The 27,118-nt window shown below is 35.8% G+C and overlaps 1 protein-coding gene and 1 pseudogene across 3 annotated transcripts in view; both read right to left on the bottom strand.

The window, feature by feature from the left end:
- Positions 1-2,772: 2,772 nt before the first annotated feature.
- Positions 2,773-27,118, bottom strand: part of GOLM2 (golgi membrane protein 2) — a 106,504-nt gene continuing 82,158 nt past the window's right edge. Inside the window, exons 9-10 of one of the 2 annotated variants that reach the window (XM_080807884.1) lie at positions 12,548-12,715; positions 2,773-4,871 (exon numbers count right to left, since the gene is read on the bottom strand). In XM_080807884.1, coding sequence (XP_080664010.1) covers positions 4,801-4,871; positions 12,548-12,715 — 239 coding nt within the window. In that variant the 3' untranslated portion in view covers positions 2,773-4,800. The remainder of the gene's footprint in view (positions 4,872-12,547; positions 12,716-27,118) is intronic. The other variant, XM_080807885.1, reaches the window with a different exon arrangement.
- On the bottom strand, positions 20,856-24,697 carry LOC308346042 (elongation factor 1-alpha 1-like; annotated as a pseudogene). The gene is made up of 2 exons: positions 24,574-24,697; positions 20,856-22,215 (listed from the first exon to the last, which is right to left on the bottom strand). The product of its transcript is annotated as an elongation factor 1-alpha 1-like (transcript).

Below are 27,118 nucleotides of genomic sequence, written 5' to 3'. Positions count from 1 at the left end.
CTAAAATAAGTAAAATCTTTTAAAATAGCACTCCTCCATCACTATTCCTTTATTCTGATTTATTTTTCTTTTGAATTTATCAATATGAGTTTAGAAAATAATGATCTCTCCCTCTGGCATGTAAGTTCCATGAAGGCAGAGACTTTATCACTGTTGTAACCCTAGTACTCAAAACGATTCTCCATACATATTAGGTAAGCAATAACTAATTGAAAGAAAGATCATTGTTCTTTCATAATGGAATCTTTAGGCTTATGTGTTGGGGGTGGGGTGGACATCTTGAGCACTCACCAAATATTGAATGAACCCCAAATCCACATTTCTGGGTATCTCAACATTTCAACCCTCTATTTTCAAATATCTGTAGTCCAACTACATTTGTATGTCTTCACAGTTATTCTACTACCATTGCAATTTGCAATTAAACCCAACAAATGAATTTTTCATTTTAACTATTATAGTTTGCAGGTCTAGGATTTCCATTAGGTTTTTTATAATTTTCATTTCTGTGCTGAAATCCTCTATCTGTTCACTCATTTAAAACATTTTCATTTGATTTTTAAACATAACTTTTAAAACTTGTATTAACATAACAATATAACAATAACCATCTATTTTTTTTAGCTATGGATCACATTTCAAGTCTTTGTCTAGTAATTTTTTATTGAATATTGGACATTGTGTATATGTTGTAGAGGTTCTGGATTCTGTTATCTTCTGAAAAGTGATGATTCTTGTTTTAGCAGATTCTTCAGTTACTGAGTGATCACTTAAACAACTACAGACTTGGTTTTACACTTTGTTATTAGTTCCTATCTATGAGAAGCCCAAGGACTTTCATTAAGTTCTAACTTGGCAGGCAGGACTCAATCTCCATACTCTATCTCCCCTTATAATCTTGTCAGAGCTTGTTAGGGCAGGTCTAGGGAGGTCTTCCACTATGGCATGGGCATTACTCCCAAGGTACAACCTTTCTAATGTTTCTGCTTGATGCCACAACTGTTAGAGATCTCTACCTTGGCAGGCCCGGAAACTTGGTGCCCCTGACTACTGCTTTTAGGCCAACACTTCTTGACCTCTAGTATCTACATTCCATTCTCAACTCTGTGGCAACTGCTATCTGGTAAGCATTAGGTGGTCTGGCTCTAATTATGTATAGCTCAGCCCTCAGCCATGGATTTGTGGGCATCCCCAAGGATTTCTTGGGTTACCTCTCTGTATAGTTTTCTCTTGATGCTCACCCCATTGATTCCAACCATTTAGCTCCCTCTTGATGCCCAACCCCATTGATTCTAACTGCTTCAGCTGCTCTCCACCATGATCTCTGTCTTCTCAGCTCAGCCTCTTTACACCACAAGCTGGGTGATTGTGGGGGTCAATTGCTTAATTCCCCTTATTTCAAAAGTTTCAGTTTTGTGCTACCCCAAAACAGTCACTTATTATATACTGTCCAGTTTCATAGTTGCTACTAATTCAGGAGAGCTAGTCAAATTACTCAGTCATAGCCAGAAACAAGTCTCCCTTCCCTCAGATTGTTTGGGAGTGTTATTAAGGAAAGAGGAGCAGCTGCTCGCAAGTGACCAACTAAGAAAATATGACCTGCTGGAAGTCATGGTTAGAGGTGTGAGGGGAAAGCTGGGTCTACATGAGAGAAAATAGCAAGTAGAGGCAGAAATGGGAGTTGATGAAACAAAGTGAGCAGCATTTAATTGTGTTAACTATCCACAGATCCAGGAGATTCCTGTCCTTAATGCAGTTTGCTCGCATGCACCATTAAATTTCCTCCTTTCTTTGGGATAGTTGTTTAATTTTCATTTGGAACCCTTAGTGAGGAGAGTCTTAAAAGGAATTGGGTATAGCCCAGTTAAAAGTGAATATTGATATGAAGACTCAATAGCCTAGATGTTGGGAATATGTTAATGTCACACAGTTTGATTATCTTACTGAAAATATAGGGTCAGATATGTATGTAAAGGAACAGAAGTTTCCAAGGCTAGCCATTATGGGAAGTAACTATTCCCCTCATAACTATGCAGTTTTTGTTTTATTTTGTTTTCTTGCAGATTCTCTTTCCTCATTCTAGCAAGTTTTGTTACAGGCATATATAGGACAAGTAAAAAAGGCACACAATCTTAAGACTTTTTTAAGATAAAGTTACATATTAAAGAAATGATTTTGAAGTCATATTTACATTTCCCCAGAATCACCCCTCCACGTATACTTTATTTTACATTTTCTCTTTATGGGTCAGTAGCAAGTGACCTGAACTAACAAGGTTCTCCCTCCTATACCCTTTCCATACCTCTTTAGCCACATTTCTTTCTCCTTACTCATGATACTCTAGCCTCACAATTATAATGTTTCAGTTAAGTGGAAACCTAATTATTTAGAAACTTAGAGACCTTGAAACCTTGGAACATTGTTTTATTTTTAATAGTTCTTATCATTATTTAAAACTAGCTGGTTCATGTGTTTACTTATATATTGTCTGACAGCTCCAACTTCAAAGCTCCATCAGAACAGAAACCTGGTCTATCTTATCCACTACAGTATTATTATATAAGACAATGCTGGGCACATAGGAAGCATTCAGCATTTGTTAAATATATTAGCACTACAATAAACAACCCCGATATAAATCTTTCTGCCATTCTCATTTAGCTTAGCCTAAAATGTATTCTAAATTTGCTCAAATTTTAGTGTTAAAGTGTAGCTATTTGCATCACATGAGTGTGATATGTGTATATGTATCAGAATCAGCAAAATAGTAAAACAAGTTTAATTTTAATTTATTAGAACCCAGTAAGTGATGATTTTAAAAGCAGAGTTTCCATCAAATTAACACTTAATTCCGGGCAAAAATACATGTAAAAAACCTAAATCTTAAGGCAGAAGTAAAATATTATAAAAACCGGCATGTCTATTACAGACTGTAGAATGTCAGAATTTTAAGAGATTCACATAGTATTTTATAGCACTAAAATGTTAATACAGTCAGAAATATTATCAATTGGTCCAAGATTTCTCAGTTTATAAAATGTCTAGATTAATTAAAGAAATTTTGTTGTATAAGTAATAGCTACCATATAATTAAGTGACTGTTTTTATGACAAACGAAGGCAGGAAATTTCACGGTTTTCATTTGAAAAGATTTTACAGTATTAAATATAAAGTATTACTAGAAGTATGTTTTAGATTCATCTTCCCAGCCTAATGCCCAAACGGTGTACACCAATTCCCTTTAACTCCATTTTTAAAAATTCTGTGAATTAGCATACCTATTCATTATAGGCCTGAGTATACTCAGCAAAGGCATGAAATTGCTTACTTTGATTTGGTAGAAATAATAATTTTAGTAAATCACTGTATCTTTTCCTGGTCAGTAAATAATTTCAAACTGAAGTCAGAGAATTTTTGCACCTCTACTAAGCGAACACCTTTTTTACCTCTTTAAGTCTGAATTTTTTACTAGAACCTGAGCACAAAGTGGCGGGGGCGGGGGGTGGATTTCATGTTTATGTGCAATTACCAGTAGTCTTTCTGAAAAAGCAGAGCTAACAACCTTAAATTTCTCCTTATGATCAAAGCTTTTATTTTGTGGTGGGGAATAAAATTTAAAAGATTTAAATCCAAAAGCAGGGATTAACTATAACTAGCTTATGCATTTTATGGAATAGTGTCAAAAAAGACAAATGGACTTAAAATAATTTTGTAAGTCTAGCAAATATGAGGTTTATGGGTTCTTAACAACATATTAATTACAAAGATTCTTCATCTTTATTACAAACTTTTAAGCTATTTTAATAAAATGGCTGTAGACCTCACTGTACTTCTACCTATCTGTGCATTAATAAAAACCTGTTAAAACTCCTTATTTAGTACTTCTGAAAAATTCTAGTCAAATAAGATCACTATAACTACCAGAGAAGCTTTGAAATACTGATTGCAGATTCGTTTCAAAGTTGATTTATATTCTTTCAGAATCTGGCATTTAAATCATGAATATTTTCACCAACTTGGACTCTGAAAATATAAAAATTTTAGCCAATGACAGTTAAACAGTACTAGTATGATGTGGAAAAAATAAAAATTGGAAGTATATTGTCAATCATGCATTTCACAATTTCATGAATTAAGTAAGGCATAACTCATAAATATTATGTCTTTTCAGGTTACCTCAACTTCCATCAAGCACCAGCTGAAAGCTAATCTGCTGAAACACATCAGTACTCTATAAAATAAAAGAAGTAGGGAAATGATTTGCACACATGCTGCCCAGTGTTTGGCTTTTAGGTTCCAACCCCTCTTTTATGTAACTATTCTAGGTATAACTCCATGAAGAGTATGAGATGAGGGGTAGACAGAACAGAACAGTTGTTGGGCTAGCAAGAATATATTAGTGAATAAAAAGTTTTTCATCTGTTACAGTAACTGTTCTCACTGGGGTTATGCTATGTGCAACATATAAACTGTACAACCAATTTTTCCTATCTGTTCATTTGTGGAAAGAAATGGGCTCGATAAAATGTAAAATATACATTAGTTCATGTTAAACGCAAAGATTACAGTTTTGCTTATTTTTTGGCTCAACTGTAATATAACCAAAAAAAGTCTTTGCTTTAATAATACAATATGAAAAAGTTCACCTATGTACATGGGTACATTTCTTCATTAAAGTTTTTCCTTAAATCTATCTCATGTATCTTTACAACTGATCTTTACAACAAAAGTCAAAAACAACAGAGTATAAATGATTCCATTTTACAGCACTTTAGGTTTTCTGAAGTTTTCTTTTAGGGCTTAAAGAACATCATTGAAACGTTGCTTTCCATAGTCTGCAGGATCCATCTGAAGTTCTCGTTCTTCATCATCTGTAAGGGAAACAGTTATGTATCAAGAACATTATTTTAAAAATCATTTGCAGAAAACCAATTAAACAATGCCTCATTTTTTTTTCTCGGCCTTAGGGTAGATTTCTGCTAGTTATTTTATGCCTTCTAAAATAGCATTCTATTTCTTAGTTGTTTAGCTTAACAGTGAAAAGTCTGTCTTCCAGTATATTGGAAGATTACTTAATTTTAATAAATCTTTTGATGGTAGTCAGATATGTAAGTAGAAAGAAGTAGAGCTAGATATAGTTAGCAAAACTTTAGGAACCCACAAGTATATTATTTCCACTAGATGAAGTAGTCCTTTAAATTAAAGTTTTGGTAGAAACCATTCTGTATACATTTTCATGCCTTTAAAAAACAGCTTTTTTTTTTTCTAATTACAAAATGAATCCATACTCGTCACATAAAAATTAGAAAATAAAAGATAGGAAAATAAAAATCACTCAGAATCCCAGTATTTAACATTATAGTGAACTGCTCTGCTCCTCTGCAAAGAGCTTACCAGCAACTTCTTAAATGAAATATACTAACCCAAACTTAACTTTTTCTTTACCAAAAAGAAAAAAATTATTACATAATATTGTTAGTAAGATCCTCAAGGTCACTATGAGTAACTATATTAAACAACTCCTTATAATACTTTGGAGTTTGACTTATTTAAGCCATTGACAGGTTTTTCTGGGTCGTTCTTGGTTATCACCTGTCACTTCACATTACTGTTAGCTTATCTGCCAGTAGCAATCCCTTTCTAATTTTGTTATAAACTACAGGTTTTGAAATAAGACTGCTCAGAATACAAAAATTATGTTAGAACAAGAATGAAAAGTAATTTAATCAAAGTAAAAGGCTTCTTTCTTAGTATAAGGCCTTAATGACATATTTAATGACATGTTTTGGTTCCTCCACAGCCTTAAAACATGATTTTTCATACTTTCTGGTCCACAGTTACAACTACCCAACAGGTGGCTCAGTTGGTTGAGCAACTGCCTTCGGCTCAGATCATGATCCTGGAGTCCCAGGATCAAGTCCCTCAATGGGCTCCCTGCTCGGGAAGGAGTCTGCTTCTCCCTCTGACTTTCCCCCTCTTGTGCTCTCTTTCTCTCCCTCTCAAATAAATAAAATAAAATAAAATAAAAAAACAATTACCCAACAGCTTAGTTTTTGATAGACTGAGGTGATACTATCATAATTGTCTGGAAATATAATTTCATATAATTTAAAGAGTTATAGGTTACTCCTTTTCCCATGTTGTTTTGGTAGAATTGTTGCCTAAAGAAAACCACTCCTAGGTCTTGGCTCTCCCTGTCAGAATTCTTGTGCACTCTGTAACATCTTGGTTGTGGTAGTCCAGTTTTCCTACTAACTCTGTTAATGTGCTATGCAAGATTGAAAATTTGAGTATGTAGTGTATATGATATTAAATTGTGAATTAATGGGACTTAACACTGTAATAGTGTATCAGCATTTGAATCTATTGGTACTTGATATATAGTTAAGGAAAAATTGCCTCCAAATTTTAAGCTGGAAGGTCACTGGAATAACTTTTAGAAAAGAATCACAACTACGTGATTTTTTAGATTTTTGGTACGTACGTTAGGAATTGTGTACAAATTGAAATGTCTGTACTGATCCTCAGAACAACCAATAAAAACTCAGTTATGAAAAAAAAAAGAGTTATAGGTTAGAATTCAAATTCACATGTATACTATAACTTTCTGAAATCTGTTCTTTTAGATTTGATAAGTTTTCTACTCTCAGCTTCTCTAGCATATCCTATAGTAAAATTTTGTCCAAGAAAGATGCCATATGGTGTATGTAGTATGTATGAACCTCACATAATGATGTGTTATTTCTTCTTTGTTTATTCATAAAAAAATGCCAAATAAACCAACCTTCTTTTTTCTTTCCAATAACTTTCCTGTTAAACTTATAGAAATTCTCACATAGAATTGTAGGCAACCATTTTGCATCATAAGCTAACAAAATGATCTCACATCTCCAATAGGTAAGCCACTAGGTATGATAAGCTCAAATCTGTTACAAGTAAAGGCTGAAACTGTATCCATAATCACATCTGTATTTTGAAAATATGCTAATCAATCTCTTATCATAGAACTCTTTATACTTTAAAAATTATCATTTTTTTAAAAGATTTTATTTATTTATTTGACAGAGAGCATAAGCACTGGGAGCCACAGGCAGAGGGAAAAGGAGAAGCAGCCTCTCCCCTGCCCTTCCTGCCGGCGGAGCAAGGAGCCAGATGTGGAACTGGATCCCAGTACCCTAGGACCATGACCTGAGCCCAAGGCAGGCCCTCAAATGACTGAGCCACCTGGTGCCCCCAAATTATCTTTGGTTTTAAAAGGAAAATAGGTTGGGGTGTCTGGGTGGCTCATTGGGTTAAAGCCTCTGCCTTCGGCTCAGGTCATGATCCCAAAGTCCTGGGATGGAGCCCCGCATCCGGCTCTCTGCTTGCTCCTCTCTCTGCCTGTTTCTCTGCCTACTTGTGATCTCTGTCAAATAAATAAATAAAATCTTAAAAAAAAAATAAAAGGAAAATAGGGACACATGGGTGGCTCAGTTGGTTAAGCATGTGCCTTCATCTCAGGTCATGATTGCAGGGTCCTACCATGTAGTCCCGAGTCCAGTGCCCTGCTCCACGGGGAGCCTGCTGCTCTCTCTGCCTGCCACTCCCCATGCTTGTATGCGAGCCCTCTCTGACAAATAAATAAAATCTTTTGAAAAATAAAATAAAATAAAATAAAAGGAAAATAGTCACTGGCACAAAGCTCTCCTTAGGATCCATGTTATAGGACATCACCTTATGGCTATAAATACATCTTTCAGGGCTTCAGTAATTAAACGAAGACTTAATCACTGGGGAGCAGTGGGGAAAGCAGCTATACAAAAGAGAATTCCTAGAAATTTAACAGAAAAGTTACTAAAAGTAAAAAGGAGATATGTTGGAGGATGTTTAAGTGACTGATTATAAAGAGACAATAAGAGCAAAACTCTAGGAATAGAAAAACTGAATTCTAGTCCTGACCCAGGCACTTATGCACAAACCTGAGCTAGTTTCCAAACCTCTTTAGACCTTTAATTACCTTCTCAGTAGAGTACAGATAGCAACTGTTTTTCCTATCTCAAAATAAAATACTGCATATGAAGGCAGTCTTTACTTCCAAAGTCTTCTATAAATATAAAGAGTTTGTTGATTCTATTAAGTTATGCTTTAAATCAAATTTTAATATGGTGCCTTCACATTATTTTTTAAAATTCCACAGGACTTTTAGAATATTGCATTTTTCTTACATTGAACTATTATTTATGTTAACTAGAGTACATTTTCAGTGTAGCTATTCTAACCAAAATTCAAATTTCTATTGACGAACTTTTTGCATGTGTTTGTAAAGTCTGATGAAATTACCTTACCAAATCTGATACAGAACAGAGAACCACTAAATATAATTATATTTTATTTCATTTTACAAAGCACCAAAATCTGTAAATACTTCATTAACATAAAATGACTATTAAAAGAATAGAAAAACATTCATAATTTATTAAATAATTCCTAAATTCCCTCTGAAGTCAAGAAACGACCACCTCCATAAAGCAAGCTATACCAAGCAAGAACATCTTGGGGTAATAAGGCAGTGAGACTCCACTAAAATGTACAAATTAATCCACAGGCCAAAGTGCAGTTATCCTCTAAAGCAGGCAATCCAAAGAAAAAATATTCTGTTTGCTTTTACTTCTTAAAAATTATTATTCAACAAACATATAGTGCTTGCAGTGCAGAAGACTTGTTCTAAGTACTGAACAAATATGTGAATCATATAATCCACACAACAGGTAAGTATATCCCTATTCTACAGATAAAGATATTGAGGTATAGAGGTTAGGTAATTCACAAGGTCATAGAGCTCATTAAGTGGTGGAGCTAGGATCAAATCCAGGCAATTTGGCTCCAGAATCCAAGCACTTAAGCATTATGTTAAGCTTCCTTCCATAAATATACCCTGTTATATGCAGGTCATATTCTACTAAGCAAACTTGGAACTTCTATGGGATTAAAGATAAGAGTAAAGAGAATTTGTAAGCATCATCCCCTTACTACAATAAAGAATGAATTAAAAGATATATCCATCAGATGTATACAGTTTCCAGAGTTAATCTATTTACTGGATCACTTAAAAGAAGGCAGGAAAAATAATGTCTTACACTAAAGCAAATAAAGTAATATTTCTTTAAGAATGCTTCACAAAAACAGGAATTAAAAAATCAAAATAAACCAGGATTATAAACACAGGAAAAACAGGCTTCATTTAATTCTACAAGGAAACACTCTATAGGTAGTACTGTCCCAAATGATCAATACATATGAACAAGCATCAGAGATAAAACTGGAACCCTCTAGCTCTCTAATGGCAGAGATCATGCCAAAATCTTCATTTCATAATCAAGAATTTGGGGCACCAAAGCTAGAATGTCCTTAGCTGAATCCAGAACATCAGTACTACAATTGGAATCTCTAATCTTAAGGACCCAACAGATTGAGAAAAAAACTACTTCTAATATTAGAAAAAGCAGAAAAGAGCCCCTAATGCTAGAACTTTAGTAGTATTTCTGAAGTGCATGTTTCAGTTTTTTTAACTGAAGTGTAGTTGATACAATGTTCCATTAGTTTCAGGTGTACAGCATAGTGATTCCACAAGTCTACACATTATTCTAGGCTCACCACAAAGTGTAGGAACCATCTGTTACCATCATGTTTCAATTTCTGATACCTCTCTAGCTGCAGAGTCTCAATGGTGGTAGTGAAGTTTCCACTTTCTCTCCTGGGTTTGGAGGAAGATGTGTTTCAAATCTGAAACACATTTTCCCATGATACCTGTGTTCAATATAGTGATTCCACTGTGAATGTGACCACAGAATTTTTGAACTGAGAAGGAACATCTATTGTAGCTCAACAGTCACATTACAGATGAAGAACTGTGGCCCACAGAGTTTAAGTGACTTGAAAAGCAATACACAGCTGGTCTCCTAACTCAGAATAACGCCTATTTCTTAGAAAAGAAATTCCTTCTGTTCTACTGCCTGCTTTGGCTACAAGTGCAAACTGGCCTGGAAATCCAACCACTATTTCTGCATTAAAACTATGAAGAAATGCCTTTAAATTCTAAATATTCTAACTTAACAATAAACACTAAGAACCCAAATTGTTGATAAACAAGGCAACACCTATAATTGCCCCTTCCCACTTTTTGGACAGTTAATACTACACCTAAAGAATCCCTGAAAGCATGTTCGAAATTATTTGGGTCTACAATATTCTTTTTCAGTCAGTTCACTCAAACTTATCCCCCTTCATTTGCTGCAGCTGATGTTCCTGAATCCTTGTTCCCTATGATAAAGGTATCCCATCCTTCTGCTGCTGTCATCTACTGAACCCCAAAATAGGATAAAAAAGTTAAGTTGGGGCACCTGGGTGGCTCAGTGGGTTAAAGCCTCTGCCTTCGGCTCAGGTCATGATCCCAGGGTCCTGAGATCGAGCCCCACATCGGGCTCCCTGCTCAGCGAGGAGCCCGCTTCCTTCTCTCTCTCTCTGACTGCCTCTCTGCTTACTTGTGATCTCTGTCTGTCAAATAAATAAATAAAATCTTAAAAAAAAAAAAGTTAAGTGGCAACCCCCAGGGCAAGTAAGCTTCACCTGCAAATGAGGAAACCCAAAAATTTAACAATCCCCTCCCTACTTCATTCAGAGTATCATCTTAGGTTATTTCCTCATATTCCTTACACCTGGTGCATTTATTCCCTTGCGGAAGGAAAAGCAGCAGAGCAGCATTAGGGTACTGGAGACCTAATGTGGCAATGAGAACTAGGGGTGAGAGAAGGAGAAGGGAACAGGAGAGAGAGAGAGAGAGAGAGAGAGAGGGAGAGAGAAAGAGGACACTGAAGATAAATGTACTTACTATGGATAAAAGCCATACAAAATAACTGAAATTTTGTGACAAAGTCATTAACTTTAAGATACCCTAAAACATAAGAAATGCTTTTCAATTATAGTTGAAATTATTTGCTCTAATAACAACCTCAAAATTATCCAGTGACATGATAGATAGCAGCTCTTATGAATGAAAACTAGACAAAGTATAAACTAAGTTTGTAAGACCAGAAGTTGAAAGGTTATTATTCTAGTCACAGTTATAAGAATAAAAAGTCAATGAGAAAGCATAAAATTATCAGTTAACATTTACCCAGAGCCCTATGTATGCTAAGTACTTTGGCGGGGGGTGGATGGGTGAATGTGAAGGCAGAAAAGGATACAAACAAAATATAAGGCAAAAGAAATGAAAATTCCTGCCCTCCAAGAGCTTACAATCTAACTGGTGATATAATGTACATGCACGAAAACGCCTGAAAACAATGTTATAAATAACTACAAAAAAATATAATCCAGGCAAATCACAAAGCAATAAGAAAAAAAATGGTAAAATTTATGAAAAATGGATGAGATTATAGAAAAGGTGATGTAATTTATTCAATAGCTCTAAACAGTGTTTGAGTTCTCATTAATGCATCCTTAAATAACTCCTAGATGATTATTATCTCTTTCTGTTTACAACAACCATTCTTCCAAAATTAGAATGTACTATCGAAACAATGCCAGCGTGGAACACTGAGTCTCTAATTTCCCTTTTTCCATTAACTAATGTAGTATTCTAGGACAACTATATTTTGAGTTTTTATAAAAACAACCCTTGTCATGAACCTAAATAATATCTGATTACTTTAAAAAGAATAAAGGAAGAAAAAAAAAGAGTTAAGGAAGAAATCAAAACAGTTTACATTGGAAAATATTTCATGCAGCACATTATAAAATCAAATACATCAGACATTATGTTCATGGTTGACTTTTACAGAAAAGAGAAAAAGTTCCACAAATACTACTAAATGATATTAGTAGGCAAAAAACAAGCCTAAAAACTTGGAATAATGCAACATACTCTGATACGCATGCATGGGTAGGGCTGCATGCACACAAGTAAATTCTGAACTTTTAGTAACTTAAAAGCTCAGAAGTTACAGTTAACAAGGAAAGTACGTTGAATCTGTGTATTAAACATAAAACAGACAAATCTTTACAAACCATTAAATATAAATTTTCAGCTGCTCAGAAAAATTTCAGAAACAGCCTTCCTATACTGAATCAGTAGTGAAATCATCTTCATTGTGGAGGAGACCATTACTTTTGGGGCTTCCCTTATAACAAAAAGGTTGTCTGGTCAATATTTGTACCTGGAATAATGAAATGTTTTCAGATGAGAATTATTTACTGGGAGTATTTGCCTCAGATTAACTCTAGAGCTATTTCAAGCAATTTAAATCTAAAATTTCTGAATACTCTTGAGTTTCAAATTATATCAATAACATATTTAAGATAACTAAAATGAAAATACTTAAAATAATTAAGATTTATAAATATGACTATCATAAAATTGTTTTCAAAATAAAACTGAAAAACTACACAGGATCTCTTTGTATTAGGATTGTAATGCCACTAGTAAGTGGGAAAAATTCTACACAAATTCAACCAAAAAATTTAGAGGTGGTTTTCACGGTCACAGCATGGAGGCCGGGCCCACGCTCACCTTGGACGTCTTCCTCTCCACCATCACCATCTTCTTCCTCATTGTAAGCCAGCTCAGCCTGCTTGTCTGCCTCGTACTCACCTACGTTACCATCATCCCCATTATAATCCGCCAGTTTAGAGCCATGCTGCGGATCAACAGGGGATTCATTCTCATCAAAGAATCGGCCTGTGAAGTAGGTAGAGGATTAATTCAAGAGTAAAGAGAGAAGAAAAGAAGGGACCTACACTGGAGGCAGACCAGAAAGTAGACAAGTGAAACCTGGCAACTTTGAGGGTACGGGTTATAAAAAAGATACATTTTGTGAAGGTTATCCAAGACAAAAAAGAAATAAGAATGAAGATTGAAAACTTTTTTTAAAATAATTTCTTTTGTGTTAATTTTAGTACTTGCTACTTAAGGTTTGAATATTTTCAGAACTGTTTTCCTAATAACCGACAACTTCTCCAATATAAGTATTTGTCTAATTTACCACTTTAGAAGAATAATAAATAATTTTATTACTAGATACAATACATATTTGGAATCTCTAGTCATTTATTGCTTATAAAATACCACTTTCTATAAATAATTTTGATAACTTTTTTTGTAAAAATAAACAAGTACTATGCAGATTAGCTTCTTTTCGGATGCTAAGACTAACACAACTGAGGGCTATCTCAGGTTTCTTCAGTGACAGTGACTCACTATAGTTTTGGATTTCCAAGGAGAGATGGCAGAAAGAATAAACCATCAGAATTCCTACTGGTATGTGTTTTGAAAAAACACCCCATTTAATTCTGATTTATTATTTCCCATATCCTAAACAAGACTTTTAAGTCCTGTTAAGCTTAAGGAAGCTTAAGTTGACCTACGTGAGATTGTTACATTGCACACATTCAGAAAAATAAATAAAAAAGAGCAATAGAAATAGCATCTACTGTAGTAAGCTATTCAATAACTAAATACTGAAAATAAAAATGTTAGGCACACAAAGATCTGACTCACAAACACAAGTTAATCTCTAATTTGACATTAAATTTAAGTAGCATAAAAGTAAATTTTATTCCAAACCCTAAAATGGAAATAACAGCAACTTACTGATAATGAAAGAATTTAAGACTTTAAAAAATTGTAAAAACTTTCTATGATAAGTCTAAAAATTTTTGAATTATATTTTTAAGAATTACATTGCAATGAGACACTCAGGAAAAAAAATTAATGACTTTTTTGCTTGGAAAGAAAGTTTAAGTACAAATGGAAAGAATTATGGAGATATTGGTCAAGTCTATAAATAGCTCACCACATCATTAGGCCAATATATTTCTATTTGCTGGGTAAAGAGTTAATCAAGAAAATAGTTAAAGAACAAGTCACTCTTACATAGGCTTTCAAGGATGGGGCATGTTTACAACAGGAGACTTAAGTAATTGAGGCCAGTAAAAAGAGCACAAAGTCATCTTACATCTATTCCAGAATAAGGTTGGATATGTACACTTAACAAAAACAAAAAAAAAAAGGAAACGTTGATAAAATAGAGTTAAAGAAATGGATATAAAAGAGTTAAAAAGGAAAAAAAAAAAACAACAACAACCAGAAACAAGAAGAATATGTAAGCTAATTTGTGAGAAAGACATCTTGTCTCCTAAGGATAGTAATACAAAACATCTGGGTGGCTTTTGTTATTATTTCTTTCACTAACAATAAAAGAGATGACAGCAATGTAAGCAGAAAAAAGGGAGATTTATAGAGATCTGTATTTACTTTTTAAAAAAAGATTTTGTTTATTTATTGTACAGTGAGAGAGAGAGAGAGAGCGCGCACTGCAGGGGGAACAGGCAGAGGGAGAAGCAGGCTCACCAGAGCAGGGACCCCGATGTGGGGCTTGATCCCAGGACTCTGGGATCATGACCTGAGCTGAAGGCAGATGCTTAATGACTGAGCCACCCAGGCGCCCTATATTTTCCTTTTTTTTTTTTTTTAAGATTTTTATTTATTTATTTGACAGACAGAGATCACAAGTAGGCAGAGAGGCAGGCAGAGAGAGAGGGAGAAGCAGGCTCCCCGCTGAGCAGAGAGCCCGATGTGGGCTTGATCCCAGGACCCTGGGATCATGACCTGAGCCAAAGGCAGAGGCTTTAACCCACTGAGCCACCCAGGTGCCCCTTCTTTTTTTTTTAATATAATATTTATTACGATCTAAGTACCTGGAGTAGTTAAATCATCCTTATGCAGTAAGAAACTGCTGTTTTATATATAAACATTTTAATATGGTAGTTACCTGTAAATTTCTCAAGGTATACCATTTCCTCTAAGAATTTTTTTTATTTTTATAAGTTATAAAATATAGAAGGCTAAAAAATTGGTCTAAAGTTACTGTGAAATATAGTTAATATTATCAGACATGGTAAACTAACCAAAAAAATCGTCCTCCTATACCTATTATAATATTCCAACAGAACAATTTACAGTTTCTTTCCTTTATAGGTGTTTGGTGATCTGACTAAAGTGAATTCACTCCTAAAATTATAATACTACAATTAGTGACATGAGACACTAGACAGAGACAACCAGAAAATCAATAATAAGAATGCTTAAAAAATCAACCACAGGGGCACCTGGCTGGCTCAGTCAATGGAGTGTGAGACTCTTGATCTCGAGGTTTTAAGTTTGGGCATAGAGATTACTTAAAAAAAAAAAAAAAGAATGGATTACCACACCACTGTCCTTTGCTGAATAAGTAATCTGTGCTATCATAAATACAGAATTTTCATCTTTGGAGAAAGAGCTAACCCTTCATATAGGGTTTCTAACACTATGATAGCCAAAACAATAGAGAAAAAAGAACCAGCTAAACAATGTTGCCAGTCAAGTCGGGACATCAAACTTCACATTAAACAGTGAATAGATATGAAGTATAAATAAAAATGCCTAACAATAATAAATAGAACAGGCTGCTAAATTGTATGATTGTCAGGCAACATATCTGCAGAAAGAGTTATATAAGGGAAAAATCTGTATGGGTTGGAGCTAGAAGGGAAGGTTTCAAAAAAGAGGCAAATATACTGGACCATGACAGAGTGAAGGAAAGAAATATTCAATGGATAAGCTAAGAAGGTAGATGAAGTATTCAGGAGAGAGTAGAGAGATTAATTTGACTGGATTTATATTAGACTGTAGAAAGAGGAAGTTTAGACAAGAAAATTAGGAATAATTATGGAAAACCTTTACAGTTAGAGACTTTAAAGGGCCTACTATATCCACTTCACAAGGTCCACGTTAGAATAATGACAACGTACATGAAATTATCTACAATGCTTTTTCATCCAACAAAGACCCACTAATGTATGTGAAAGGTATTGTACTGGGCACTCTAATGCAAAAATAAACTTACCATCTCTACATCTATTGTAGTAAGGGAGACAAACATGTAAACAAATATTTAGAAAGCAATGTTGTGTGTGCTATACCCAATGACCTAGAAAGTGACATCTGAACATGGAGACTATCACCACCACTGGATAGTAAGTCTGGACTTTATGCAGGAGTCAATAGCCAGTTGTCATGCCTTTTTTTTTTTTTTTAAGATTTTATTAATTTATTTGACAGAGAGACACAGTGAGAGAAGGAACACAAGCAGGGGGAGTGGGAGAGGGAGAAGCAGGCTCCTCGTGGAGCAGGGAGCCCGATGTGGGGCTCGATCCCAGGACCCTGGGATCATGACCCGAGCCAAAGGCAGATGCTTAACGACTGAGCCACCCAGTGCCCCGTCATGATTTCTTTTAAGCTCTCTGAGAACAGGAATCTAATCTGGCTTATGTACCATAGCAACTCCACTATCTATTCAGGTAAGGAGCTATGAGGACTTAGACTAGGAAGATATAAAAGAAATTAGTTAGGAATGAATGAATCAAATAGATTTAAAAATGACAAACTGAATACATGGCACAATGGAATGGGAAGACTCAAAGAATGAGTTTATAATCCTGCCTGGAAACTAAAAATAAAGATATTTGCACCCAAATGGAACAACTGAGAATGTATGGGAAAGCAAATGCTTTTGGTATACTGAACTTAGGGTTACAGTAAGATGTCCAAATGAAAGTATTTTATAGATGTCTGGAAATACAGAACTAGACTGTGGGCACAAAGTGAGGGCTAGCTGTATAGATTTAAGATTCATAAATATAAAAATGACAAGTTAAATTATGGCAAGATAATTTCTATTAGGAAATGAATATTCACAGACAACAGCTATAAATTGAAGGAGTGATCTTAGGTAATGACTGAATTTAAGAAGGGGAAAAGGAAGTAATGAGGGTAAAGTCATCACACGATGGTGTAAAACTGTGATATATTCAACAAGAATTAAATATTGTATTTTATCTCTGAAGCATTTTACCTATTTAAAGATTTTTAATTCTGTCCTATTTCTTAGTAACCATAATGCTAAAACTGTGCCCAGGTAGGTGAGTGATACAGTAATTATATTTAGTTTGGATCCCCAAATCGCCTTATATTTTTGCAAAATTCAATTGTGTACTTGAATATTATTTTCATCCTGGTGGCTGCTTGAAAATGATTAACTTACAGCCCATCAGTAACAAGATACTAGTTCCATCTCAAACAGTTTAAACACAAGCACATGAAGAAAGAAGCAACATACACTCTAGCTACTGAAAAGTCTTTGGGTGGTATCAAGATCTGAAAAAAAATCCTAAGAGATTATTGATACACTTTTCAGTTCACTTTAAACAATACAACAGAACTTCATACAGAATGACAAGTATTCTATAAAACTCCTTAAACATCAAACTGCAAACTTGCAATACCAGTAGAAAACGAAAGGTTGACAACAAATAATGATAACATTTCTCAATCACAAGGCATTTCAATCAAGAGAACATAAATTTTAATCCCATAATGGAAATCAAACCAAGATAAGTCACTTTTTTGCTTCATTAGCTCAAGGATTGCTTATAGGTTTCAATTTCTCAACTATTGTATGAAAAACAGATTTTATGTTTTTCTAGTCATTCTTTTAATATGTTATCACTATTATAAAGAAAATGAATCAATCTGAGTTGGTCATAGTAACTCCAGAGAGAAAGTAAAGGAAATTTTACTCTAGGGAAGGCAACCTCTTTTTCTAGCCTTTATCTACTTCTGGTATCCACTTTGTACCATTCATTTGGAAATCAACACATTCAAATGACACCTACAGTTTTGACTACTTCAAGTATCCTTGAGGGTCCCTGGCATGTGATAACTTATAATCTGTTGAGACATGAGTTAGAGTTTGAATGCTGGAAGAGTGGGGTGTGCAAACTGGATAAAAATGTTACTGTAGGCTTTCCCCACCAAGCAATGCATAGGGAAAACTACCAAATGGCTTTTGAACAGCTTACTTTGACTTCATTACGAGGCACATTAGGGGGCAAAAAGACCATACTTATTTTACATCTCAAAGTATAGGACATGCATGTAGTAGGCACAGGAAAGAATCTGTTAATTGACTGTGGACTTATGGAAGGTAAAGAGAAACCAGGGAAATGAAAGAAGCATGGTAGCTGGAAATTATGTCTAACAGCATATGAATAACTCGACCTTCATCACTCCCTCACTCCCATTCCCAGTGGAAAGAGGTTCAACTGCTCTTTCCCCTTCTTTACATTACCCATAGGCTACGTTTTTGTTTTTTTTTTTTAAGACTAATTCTATGAGGGGGAAGGAGAAGAAGAGAATGGAAACAATTTGATTTGCATTGAGGTCAAACGCTCTTCTCCTTTACCTTTTGCTTTTATCCTCCACCAAACCTACTGGACTAGTCTCAGAACCAGCCTAAAATACAGGAGCCAGAGGCAGGAAGTAATTTGCTAATTTTTTAGTAAGTAATTAGAAGTAATTACTTTTATTCAGAAAAAAATTTGCTAATTTTTTACCAGGCACATGGTAACATATTTATGACAAGTACTTTAATCTCACATACATTAAATAGTTGGACACTTCATTTCAGCTTTGGTATTCAAATATTCTTAATAGTTTTTTAAAGGATTTTATTAATTTATTTGAGAGAGAGAGAGAGAGAAAACATACGCAGGGGGGAGCTGCAGAGGGAGAGGGAAAAGCAGGGAGCTCAGCAGGGAGCCAGATGTGGGACTCAATCCCAGGACCCTGGGATCATGACCTGAGCCAAAGGCAGATGCTTAACTTACTGAGCCACCCAGGTGCCCTGAAAAATTTTTCTTTCTTTCTTTCTTTTTTTTAATTAAAGTAAGCTCTCTACTCAACATGGGGCTTAAACTCAGAACTCAGAGATCAAGAGCCCCATGTTCTACCAACTAATCCAGCAAGGCGCCATTACAAAATTTTTTTTTCTTTTTTTTGTTTTGTTTTGAATTTTTCTTTATAATATAGCACTATGTTCCATACTTTACAAAAGTTTGACAGATTTTTCTATTTTTCATTATTAAATATTTTTAGATATACACAGAAGTGTGGAGAATATAATATCCATGTTTCCATCATCTAGAATTTTGTCTAATTTAGACATATTTTAGAACTTTCAATAAAGAAAACATTACAGATACATGAAGTTCCCCAGGACCTCTCCCTAGTATTCTCCTCTTATCCCAAAGATAACCTCTATCTTAAACTGAGTGTTAAACATCCCTTGAAAGTTTATGTATTCATTAATAAGTAGTATTGATTCACCAGCCTCTAAATCTTAAATACACAGCATCTGGGCAGGAAAGAGTCAACTTGGCATGCCTGGTTTGCTCAAACCTGGTACATTCCAAAGAAAGGTTTGTCTTTGGGACTGGTGGTTGGCTGGTAGCTGGAAGATAACTTCTGAGCCTATGGAATGTTCTGCCTGATAAGCATTTTTGTATGGCTGAGGTCTTGGGCCATGCTATACCAGTATGATTAGATAAGTTTATCCTAACAAAGCAACTTATGGTGTATATTTATTCTTGCTAGGTGGAGGATATAAGGGCTAGAGTATGAGCTCAGTCATAAGGGCATCACACGACATGTGGGCACTACATGACTGACCCCCAATAAACACTCTAGACCCCAAGGATCAAGTGAGTTTCCTGAGCTGGCAACAGTTCACACGTTTTGTCACAAATGTTCACTCAAAAGATTAAACAAATCTCCATGCAACTCCACTGGGAGGAGACACCGGGAAGCTTACATCAGCTTTCTTCTGAATCTTGCCCCATGAGCCTTTTCCATTTGCTGGTTCCAGTCTCTGTCCTTTCACTGTACTAAGCCGTAACTGTGAGTATAATTCTTCTGTGTCCTGTGAGCCCTTCTAGTCAATCATCAAACCTGAGGATGATCTTAGGACTTCCAACATAGCATAATGTATCTGTTTTACATTTATTCATGTTGATAAATGTGGTTTTGTTCATTCATATGAATTCCTATATATAATTCCATCATATGTATAATTCCATTGTATACACAATGATTTATCCATTCTCATACTGATGAATATTCATTTCCAATTTTAATGTAATAAACAATGAATATTCTTGTACAGTGTTTTAAAGTACATATTAGGTACTAAGTTGTAGGGTATGTGCATCTTCTCACTCTTATGATTGATGTTCTGATTAACAAAAGTTCTTAATTTTAATCAACTCCAATTTATCATTTTTTAAATTCATGGTTAGCTTTTTTAGGGGAGAGGAGGTTAATCTGGTTTAAGAAATCTTTCCCTATCCCATGTTATGAAGATACCATTTTGTTTTCTTCTAGAGGTTTTATTAGTTTTAATTTTAAATGTGCAATCTTTTTTTTCCTCATTAAACTTTTGTCTTAATGGGTCTCAAAATAGCTGATAGATTTTTGGTCAAGTTGTTTCCACTAAAAAGAACTGATTCTAGAAACATATAACTTGGGTGCCTGGGTGACTCAGTTGGTTGGGCGACTCAGGTCATAATCCTGGAGTCCCAGAATTGAGTACTGCATCAGGCTCCCTGCTCAGTGGGGATTCTGCTTCTCCCTCTGACCCTCCCCCATCTCGTGCTCTCTCTCTTTCATTATCTCTCTAATAAATAAATAAAATCTTTTAAATAAAATAGAAATAAAAACATACAACTTAAAACTGCCACACACACACATACACACAAAACATGGTCCACAAGACATTCTCCTTTCCTTCTGAAGGTCTTATAATGCAGTTATCAATAACCAGTCTTTTACTATTAAACTTAAATGGCCAATTAACACAAACAGATCTCAGACCATTCTTCCACCACTGATTTAAGACTGGGGTGGCAGCTATTGGGGATGATATTAATTTAGCCTTCTGAGCTTCCTAGGCAGACTTGGTGACCTTGCCAGTTCCAGCTGCCTTCTTGTCCACTGCCTTGATGACACCCACGGCAACCAACTGTCCCATGTCATGAACAGCAAAAGGGCCCAGAGGAGGATAGTCAGAGAAGCTCTCAACACACATAGGCTTGCCAGGAACTATATCAACAATGACAGCATCACCAGACTTCAAGAATTTGGGACTATCTTCAGCTTTTTTCCAGAAGGATGATCTATCTTCTCCTTCCATTAGCAAACTTGCAAGCAATGTGAGCTATGTGACAATCCGGCACAGGTGCATATCCAGCACTAATTTGGCCTGGATCATTCAGGATAATTACCTGAGCTGTGAAGCCAGCTGCTTCCACTGGTGGGTCATTTTTGCTGTCTCCAGCCACAATGCCACAACAAACACCTTTGATAGATATGTTCTTGACCTTGAAGCCCACACTGTCCCCAGGAAGAGCCTCACTCAAAGCTTCATGGTGCATTTCAACAGACTTTACTTCAGTTTTAACAATGACCAGAGCAAAGGTGACCACCATGCCAGATTTAAGAACACCAGTATTCACTCAGCCCACAGGGAGAGAGAGAACCAATTCCACCAATTTTGTAGACATCCTGGAGAGGCAGACACAAGGGCTTGTCAGTTAGACGAGGTGAAGCAGAATGAAATCCAAAGCTTCAAGCAGTGTGGTTCCACTGGCATTCCCATCTTTACGGGTGACTTTACATCCCTTGAACCAAGGCATGTTAGCACTTGGCTCCAGCATGTTGTTGCCATTCCAACCAGAAACTGGCACAAATGCTACTGTGTCGGGGTTGTAGCCAATTTTCTTAATGTAGGTGCTGACTTCCTCAACGATTTCCTCTTATCTCTTCTGGCTATAGGGTGGCTCAGTGGAATCCATTTTGTTAACACCAACAATTAGTTGTTGTACACCCAGTGTGTAACCCAGAAGGGCACACTCACAGGTCTGCCCATTCTTGGAGAAACCTGCTTCAAATTTACCAACATAGCGACAACAATCAGGACAGCAGTCGGCCTCAGATGTGCCCATAATCATGTTTTTGATAAAGTCTCTGTGTCCTGGGGCTTCAATGATGGTCACATAATACTTGCTGGTCTTGAATTTCCGCAGGGAGATATCAGTTGTGATAACTACATTCAAGTTCAGCTCTCAGTTTACCCAAGACCCAGGCATACTTGAAGGAGCCCTTTCCCATCTCATCAGCCTCCTTCTCAAATTTTTCGATAGTTCTTTTGTCAATCCCACATTTGTAGATCAGATGACCAGTAGTGGTGGACTTGCCTAAATCAACGTGCCCAATGACAATGATGTTGATGTGAGTCTTTTCCTTTCCTATTTTGGTTTAGGTTTAGCGGTGGTTTTCACAACACCTGTTTTCTGGCAGAATACCTGTTGTGAAAAAGCTCTGCCATCTATCTTGATTTTAATTTTGTATATTGTGGAGGTAGGAGAGCCAAGGTTAGTATTTTCCCATTTGGCTATGAAAATGACCCAATACTAGTTATTGAAAAGACTATCCTTTCACCCATTGCATTATATTATCAACTTTGCAAGTGACTATATATGTGTGGTTAATTTCTTCATTCTTCAATCTGTTCCACTGGTCCACCTGTCTATTCTTGTGCCAATACCATATTGTCTTAATTACCTCATCAATAATAGTTTTATAATAATCCTGATGTCTGATAGTAGAAGTCACTAAGTTTCATTCTTCTTATAGATTGTCCTGGCTATTCTTAGTCTTTTGCATTACCATATATATTTCAGAATCACTTTATTTCCACCAAATTCCATCCAATTTCCACCAAAAAGAAAAAAAAATGTGGATAATGAATGGGATAGGACTGGAATTCTAGATCAATCAGAGAAGAACCGACATCTTCAACATTGAGCCTTCCAATCTATCAACATGAATTTACTTATATATCATCTAATATCTGTCAATAATGTTCTGTAGTTTATAGAAGTTCTTGCGAATATTTTGTTAGATTTTTTTCAAGAATCTGATGTATTATGCTATTAAAAATAGTTTTGGGGGGGCGCCTGGCTGGCTCAGTCAGTGGAGCATGCAACTCCTGATCTCAGAGTTGTGAGTTTGGGCTGCTGGTTGTGTGTGGAGATTTCTTAAAATAAAAATCTTTCTTTTTTTTTTTAAGATTTTATTTATTTATTTATTTGACAGAGATCACAAGTAGGCAGAGGCAAGCAGAGAGAGAGGAAGGGAAGCAGGCTCCCTGCTGAGCAGAGAGCCCCACGCGGGGCTTGATCCCAGGACCGCGGGACCATGACCTGAGCCTAAGGCAGAGGCCTTAACCCACTGAGCCACCCAGGTGCCCCTTAAAATAAAAATCTTATAAAAAATAGTTTCTTTTGGGGAGCCTGGGTGGCTCAGTCGTTGAGTGTCTGTCTTTGGCTCAGGTCATGATCCCAGGGTCCTGGAATCAAGCTCCACATCAGGCTCCTCGCTTGGCGGGAAGCCTGCTTCTCCCTCTCCCACTCCCCCTGCTTGTGTTCCCTCTCTTGCTGTGTCTCTCCCTGTCAAATAAATAATTTAAAAAAAATTTTAAAGATTGTATTTATTTACTTGACAGAGAGAGAGAGATCACAAATAGGCAGAGAGGCAGGCAGAGAGAGAGGGGGAAGCAGGCCCCCTGCCGAGCAGAGAGCCCGATGCGGGGCTCGATCCCAGGACCCTGAGATCATGACCTGAGCTGAAGGCAGAGGCTTTAACCCACTGAGCCACCCAGGCGCCCCTTTTTTTAGATTTTTTTTTTTTAAATTATTTATTTGGGCGCCTGGGTGGCTCAGTGGGTTAAAGCCTCTGCCTTCAGCTCAGGTCATGATCTCAGGGTCCTGGGATCGAGCCCCGCATCGGGCTCTCTGCTCGGCAGGGGGCCTGCTTCCCCCTCTCTCTCTGCCTGCCTCTCTGCCTATTTGTGATCTCTCTCTCTGTCAAAAAAAAAAAAAAAAAAAAAAACTAAAAAAAAAGTTTTTTCTTTTAAAATTTTCACTTTTTTTGCTGACATACACAATTAATTTTTTATATTAGTCTTCTAATAACTTTGCTAAATGCTTATTTCTTATTTACTTTATAGTTTGTAGACTGTTTTGTTTTCCACATATACAATTATACCTGCAAATAATATCAATTTACCAGTTTTATTTCTTCCTTTTAAATCTCTATACTGTTTATTTTTTCTCCTTTTATATCATTTACTAGGACCTACAGTGAAAAGCTGAAAATAAATGATCATAGAGGTTATGTTGGTGTTCATGATTTCAAAAGGAAAATTTTTGATAGTTCACCATTAACTGATGTTATAGGATTTTTGTAGATAGTCTTCATCAGATTAAGGAAATTACTGTCTAGTCCTAGTTTGCTTAGAGTTTGTTGTTTATCATGAATATATGTTGAATTTCTTCAAATGCTTTCCTTGCACGTATTGAGATGCACCTACTCAACCTGTCCCATATATTTTGTTAATATGGTGAATTACATAGACTGCTTCTCAAATATTAAATAACCTTGCATTTTGAGAATAAACACAACACGGTCATCATGTATATATTTTTATCTATCTCTGGATCTGATATGCTAGTATTTTTTTCAGTATTTTTAGATGTACTATGTTGGCAGGAATTGTCCTGTAATTTTCCTTTTTCATAAAATACTTAGTTCTGCCATCCAACTTACACTGGCTTCATAAAATGAGTCGAGAGGTGCTACCTCATTTTCAATTCTCTGAAAAAGTTCACGATAGATTGGTTTTAGTTCTTCTTTTAAGTGTTTGGAAGAATTCAACCATGAAACCATTTGGGCATGAAAATTTCATTAAGGGAAGGTTTTAAATTACAGATTAAGGATCTATTCTTTTTAAAGATTTTACTTTTAAGGGCACCCGGGTGTCTCAATGGGTGAAGCATCTGCCTGCAGCTCAGGTCATGATCCTAGAGTTCCAGGATCAACCCCCACGCTGGGCTCTCTGCTCAGTGGGGAGTCTCCTTCTCCCTCTCCCTTCCCCTGCTCCTTTTCTCTCTTGCTCACTCTCTCAAATAAATAAAATCTTTTAAAAGAGATTTTATTTTTAAGAAATCTCTACACCCAACTTGGGGCTCAAACCCATAATTCCAGGATCAAGTGTCACAACTGAGAGAGCCAGGTGTCCCCAGATTCAATATCTATTTTGTTTTTAAGATTTTATTTATTTATTTTAGAGAGAGAGCATGAGTGTGCAAGGGAGGGAGGACAAGCAGATTCCCACTGAGCGCAGAGCCCAGTGCAGGGCGTGGAGCCCTAAGTGGATCTCACTACCCCAAGATCATGCCCTGAGCCCCATACCAAGAGTTGGGCACTTAACCAAATGACCCACCCAGGCGCCCCAGATTTGATATCTTAAATAAACACGGAACTATTCAGATTTTCCGTATCTTCTTCTGTCAGTTTTATATAAAGGTGTTTTTCTAGAATACTATCCACTTCTACATTTTCCAATGTTTTGGTAGTAATTCATAATAATACTTCACTAAATATCCTCTAATATTATTTGTAGGGCTGATATGGATGCTCTTTTTCATTCCTGATAATAATTTGTGCCATCTCTTTCTGTCTTGATCTGTGTTAGAGGCCTTCTTTTCACTAGTCTTTTCAATGAACCAATTTTCAGTTTTATTGATTTCATATAGTGATTCTGAATTTAGTTATCTAGCTAAACTCTCTTATTAGTTATACTAGTCTCTTTTGGGGTGTGGTGAGATTTGATTATTCAATTTACTTAATGGTCATCAGTTTATTCAGGTTTTCAAATTGTCTTGAGCCAATTTTGGTAATTAATTTTCCAGAATATTACCCATTTGATCTAAGTTTTCAAATTTATTGTCAAGTTTTAGATAAAAATTTCTTGTGATTTAAAGATCTGAAGTATACCCTCTGTTTTTTTAAGATTTTAAGTAATTTCTACATCCAACATGGGGCTTGAACTCATGACCCTGAGATCAAGTCACACACTCCTCTGACCTAGCCAGCCAGGTGCCCCTAATCTCTGTTTTTTTTAATATTACTGATTTTTATCTTTTCTATTTTTTTCGTTGGTATTACTAGAGGTTTATCTAGTTTGTTTTTATTTTTGCTCCTAGTTATTCTTTATTTTCCACTTCACTTATGATTGCTATTACTATTTTTTTCCCTCTCTTCTACATTCTTCCCATATCTGCTGCTATTCTTTTTCTCCTTTCTGTGAGGTCAGATTTGTCTTTGAGGTCAGGGTTGGTCTAACCCTGATTCAGCTATTTACTAGCTAAGTAATCTTTTTTTTTTTTTTTTAAGATTTTACTTATTTCTTTGACAGAGAGAGAATACAAGCAGGGGGAGCAGCGGGGAGAGGGAGAAGCAGGTTCCTGCTGAGTAGAGAACCCCCGACGTGCGGCTTGATGCCAGGACCCTGGGACCATGACCTGAGCCAAAGGGAGATGCTTAGCTGACTGAGCTACCCATGTGCCCCTAGCTAAGTAATCTTAAAAGTACTATGAAACTTCTTTGTGTCTGCTTCCAGTCTATAAAATGGGAATAAAATCTACACACTGATTTGTTATGAGTTTATACATACAAATACCTTTGGAACAAAAACTGGCACATACTAACCACTCCAATGTTAGCTATTATATTACTATCATCATCATTAGTAGTAGTAACAGGATAACTACTTCTACCTCTACTACTATTATTACTATTTTGAATTTGACTCATTTAATTTTTTTTAAGATTTTATTTATTTGTTTGAGAGAGAGAGAGAGAGAAAGCGAGGGAGAGGGAGAGAGAATCTGAAGCAGACTGCACTCAGCACAAAGCCTAATTTGGGCCTCGATCCCACAATTGCAAGATCATGACCTAAGCAGAAACCAAGAGTTGGAGGCTTAACCAAGTGAGCCACCCAGATGCCCCTCAACTCATTTAATTTTTAGGGCTTTTTTTCTTACTGCTTTCAAGGCCATAAATTTATTGTATGTATTTCTCACATTTTGATATGTGTGATACTATGTTACCGTTCAATTTTTAAAGTGCTGATTATTAATTCCCCCTCAAAAAAAAGTTCTTGACTGATACTTTTAAGTTTATAATATAGGGGTTTTAAGATACTATTCATGATATAAATTTCTAAAATTTATCAAGACTCTCTGTGACCTAGGATCTAGCCAATTTCTGTAATTGTTCCATGTACACTTTAAAAAGTCTCTCTAC

Source organism: Martes martes (assembly GCF_963455335.1).
Source record: "Martes martes genome assembly, chromosome: 7".
NCBI classification, from domain to species: Eukaryota; Metazoa; Chordata; class Mammalia; order Carnivora; family Mustelidae; genus Martes; species Martes martes.
The sequence above is the reverse complement of the archived record's forward strand: the minus strand, read 5'-3'. Positions and strand labels throughout refer to the sequence as shown.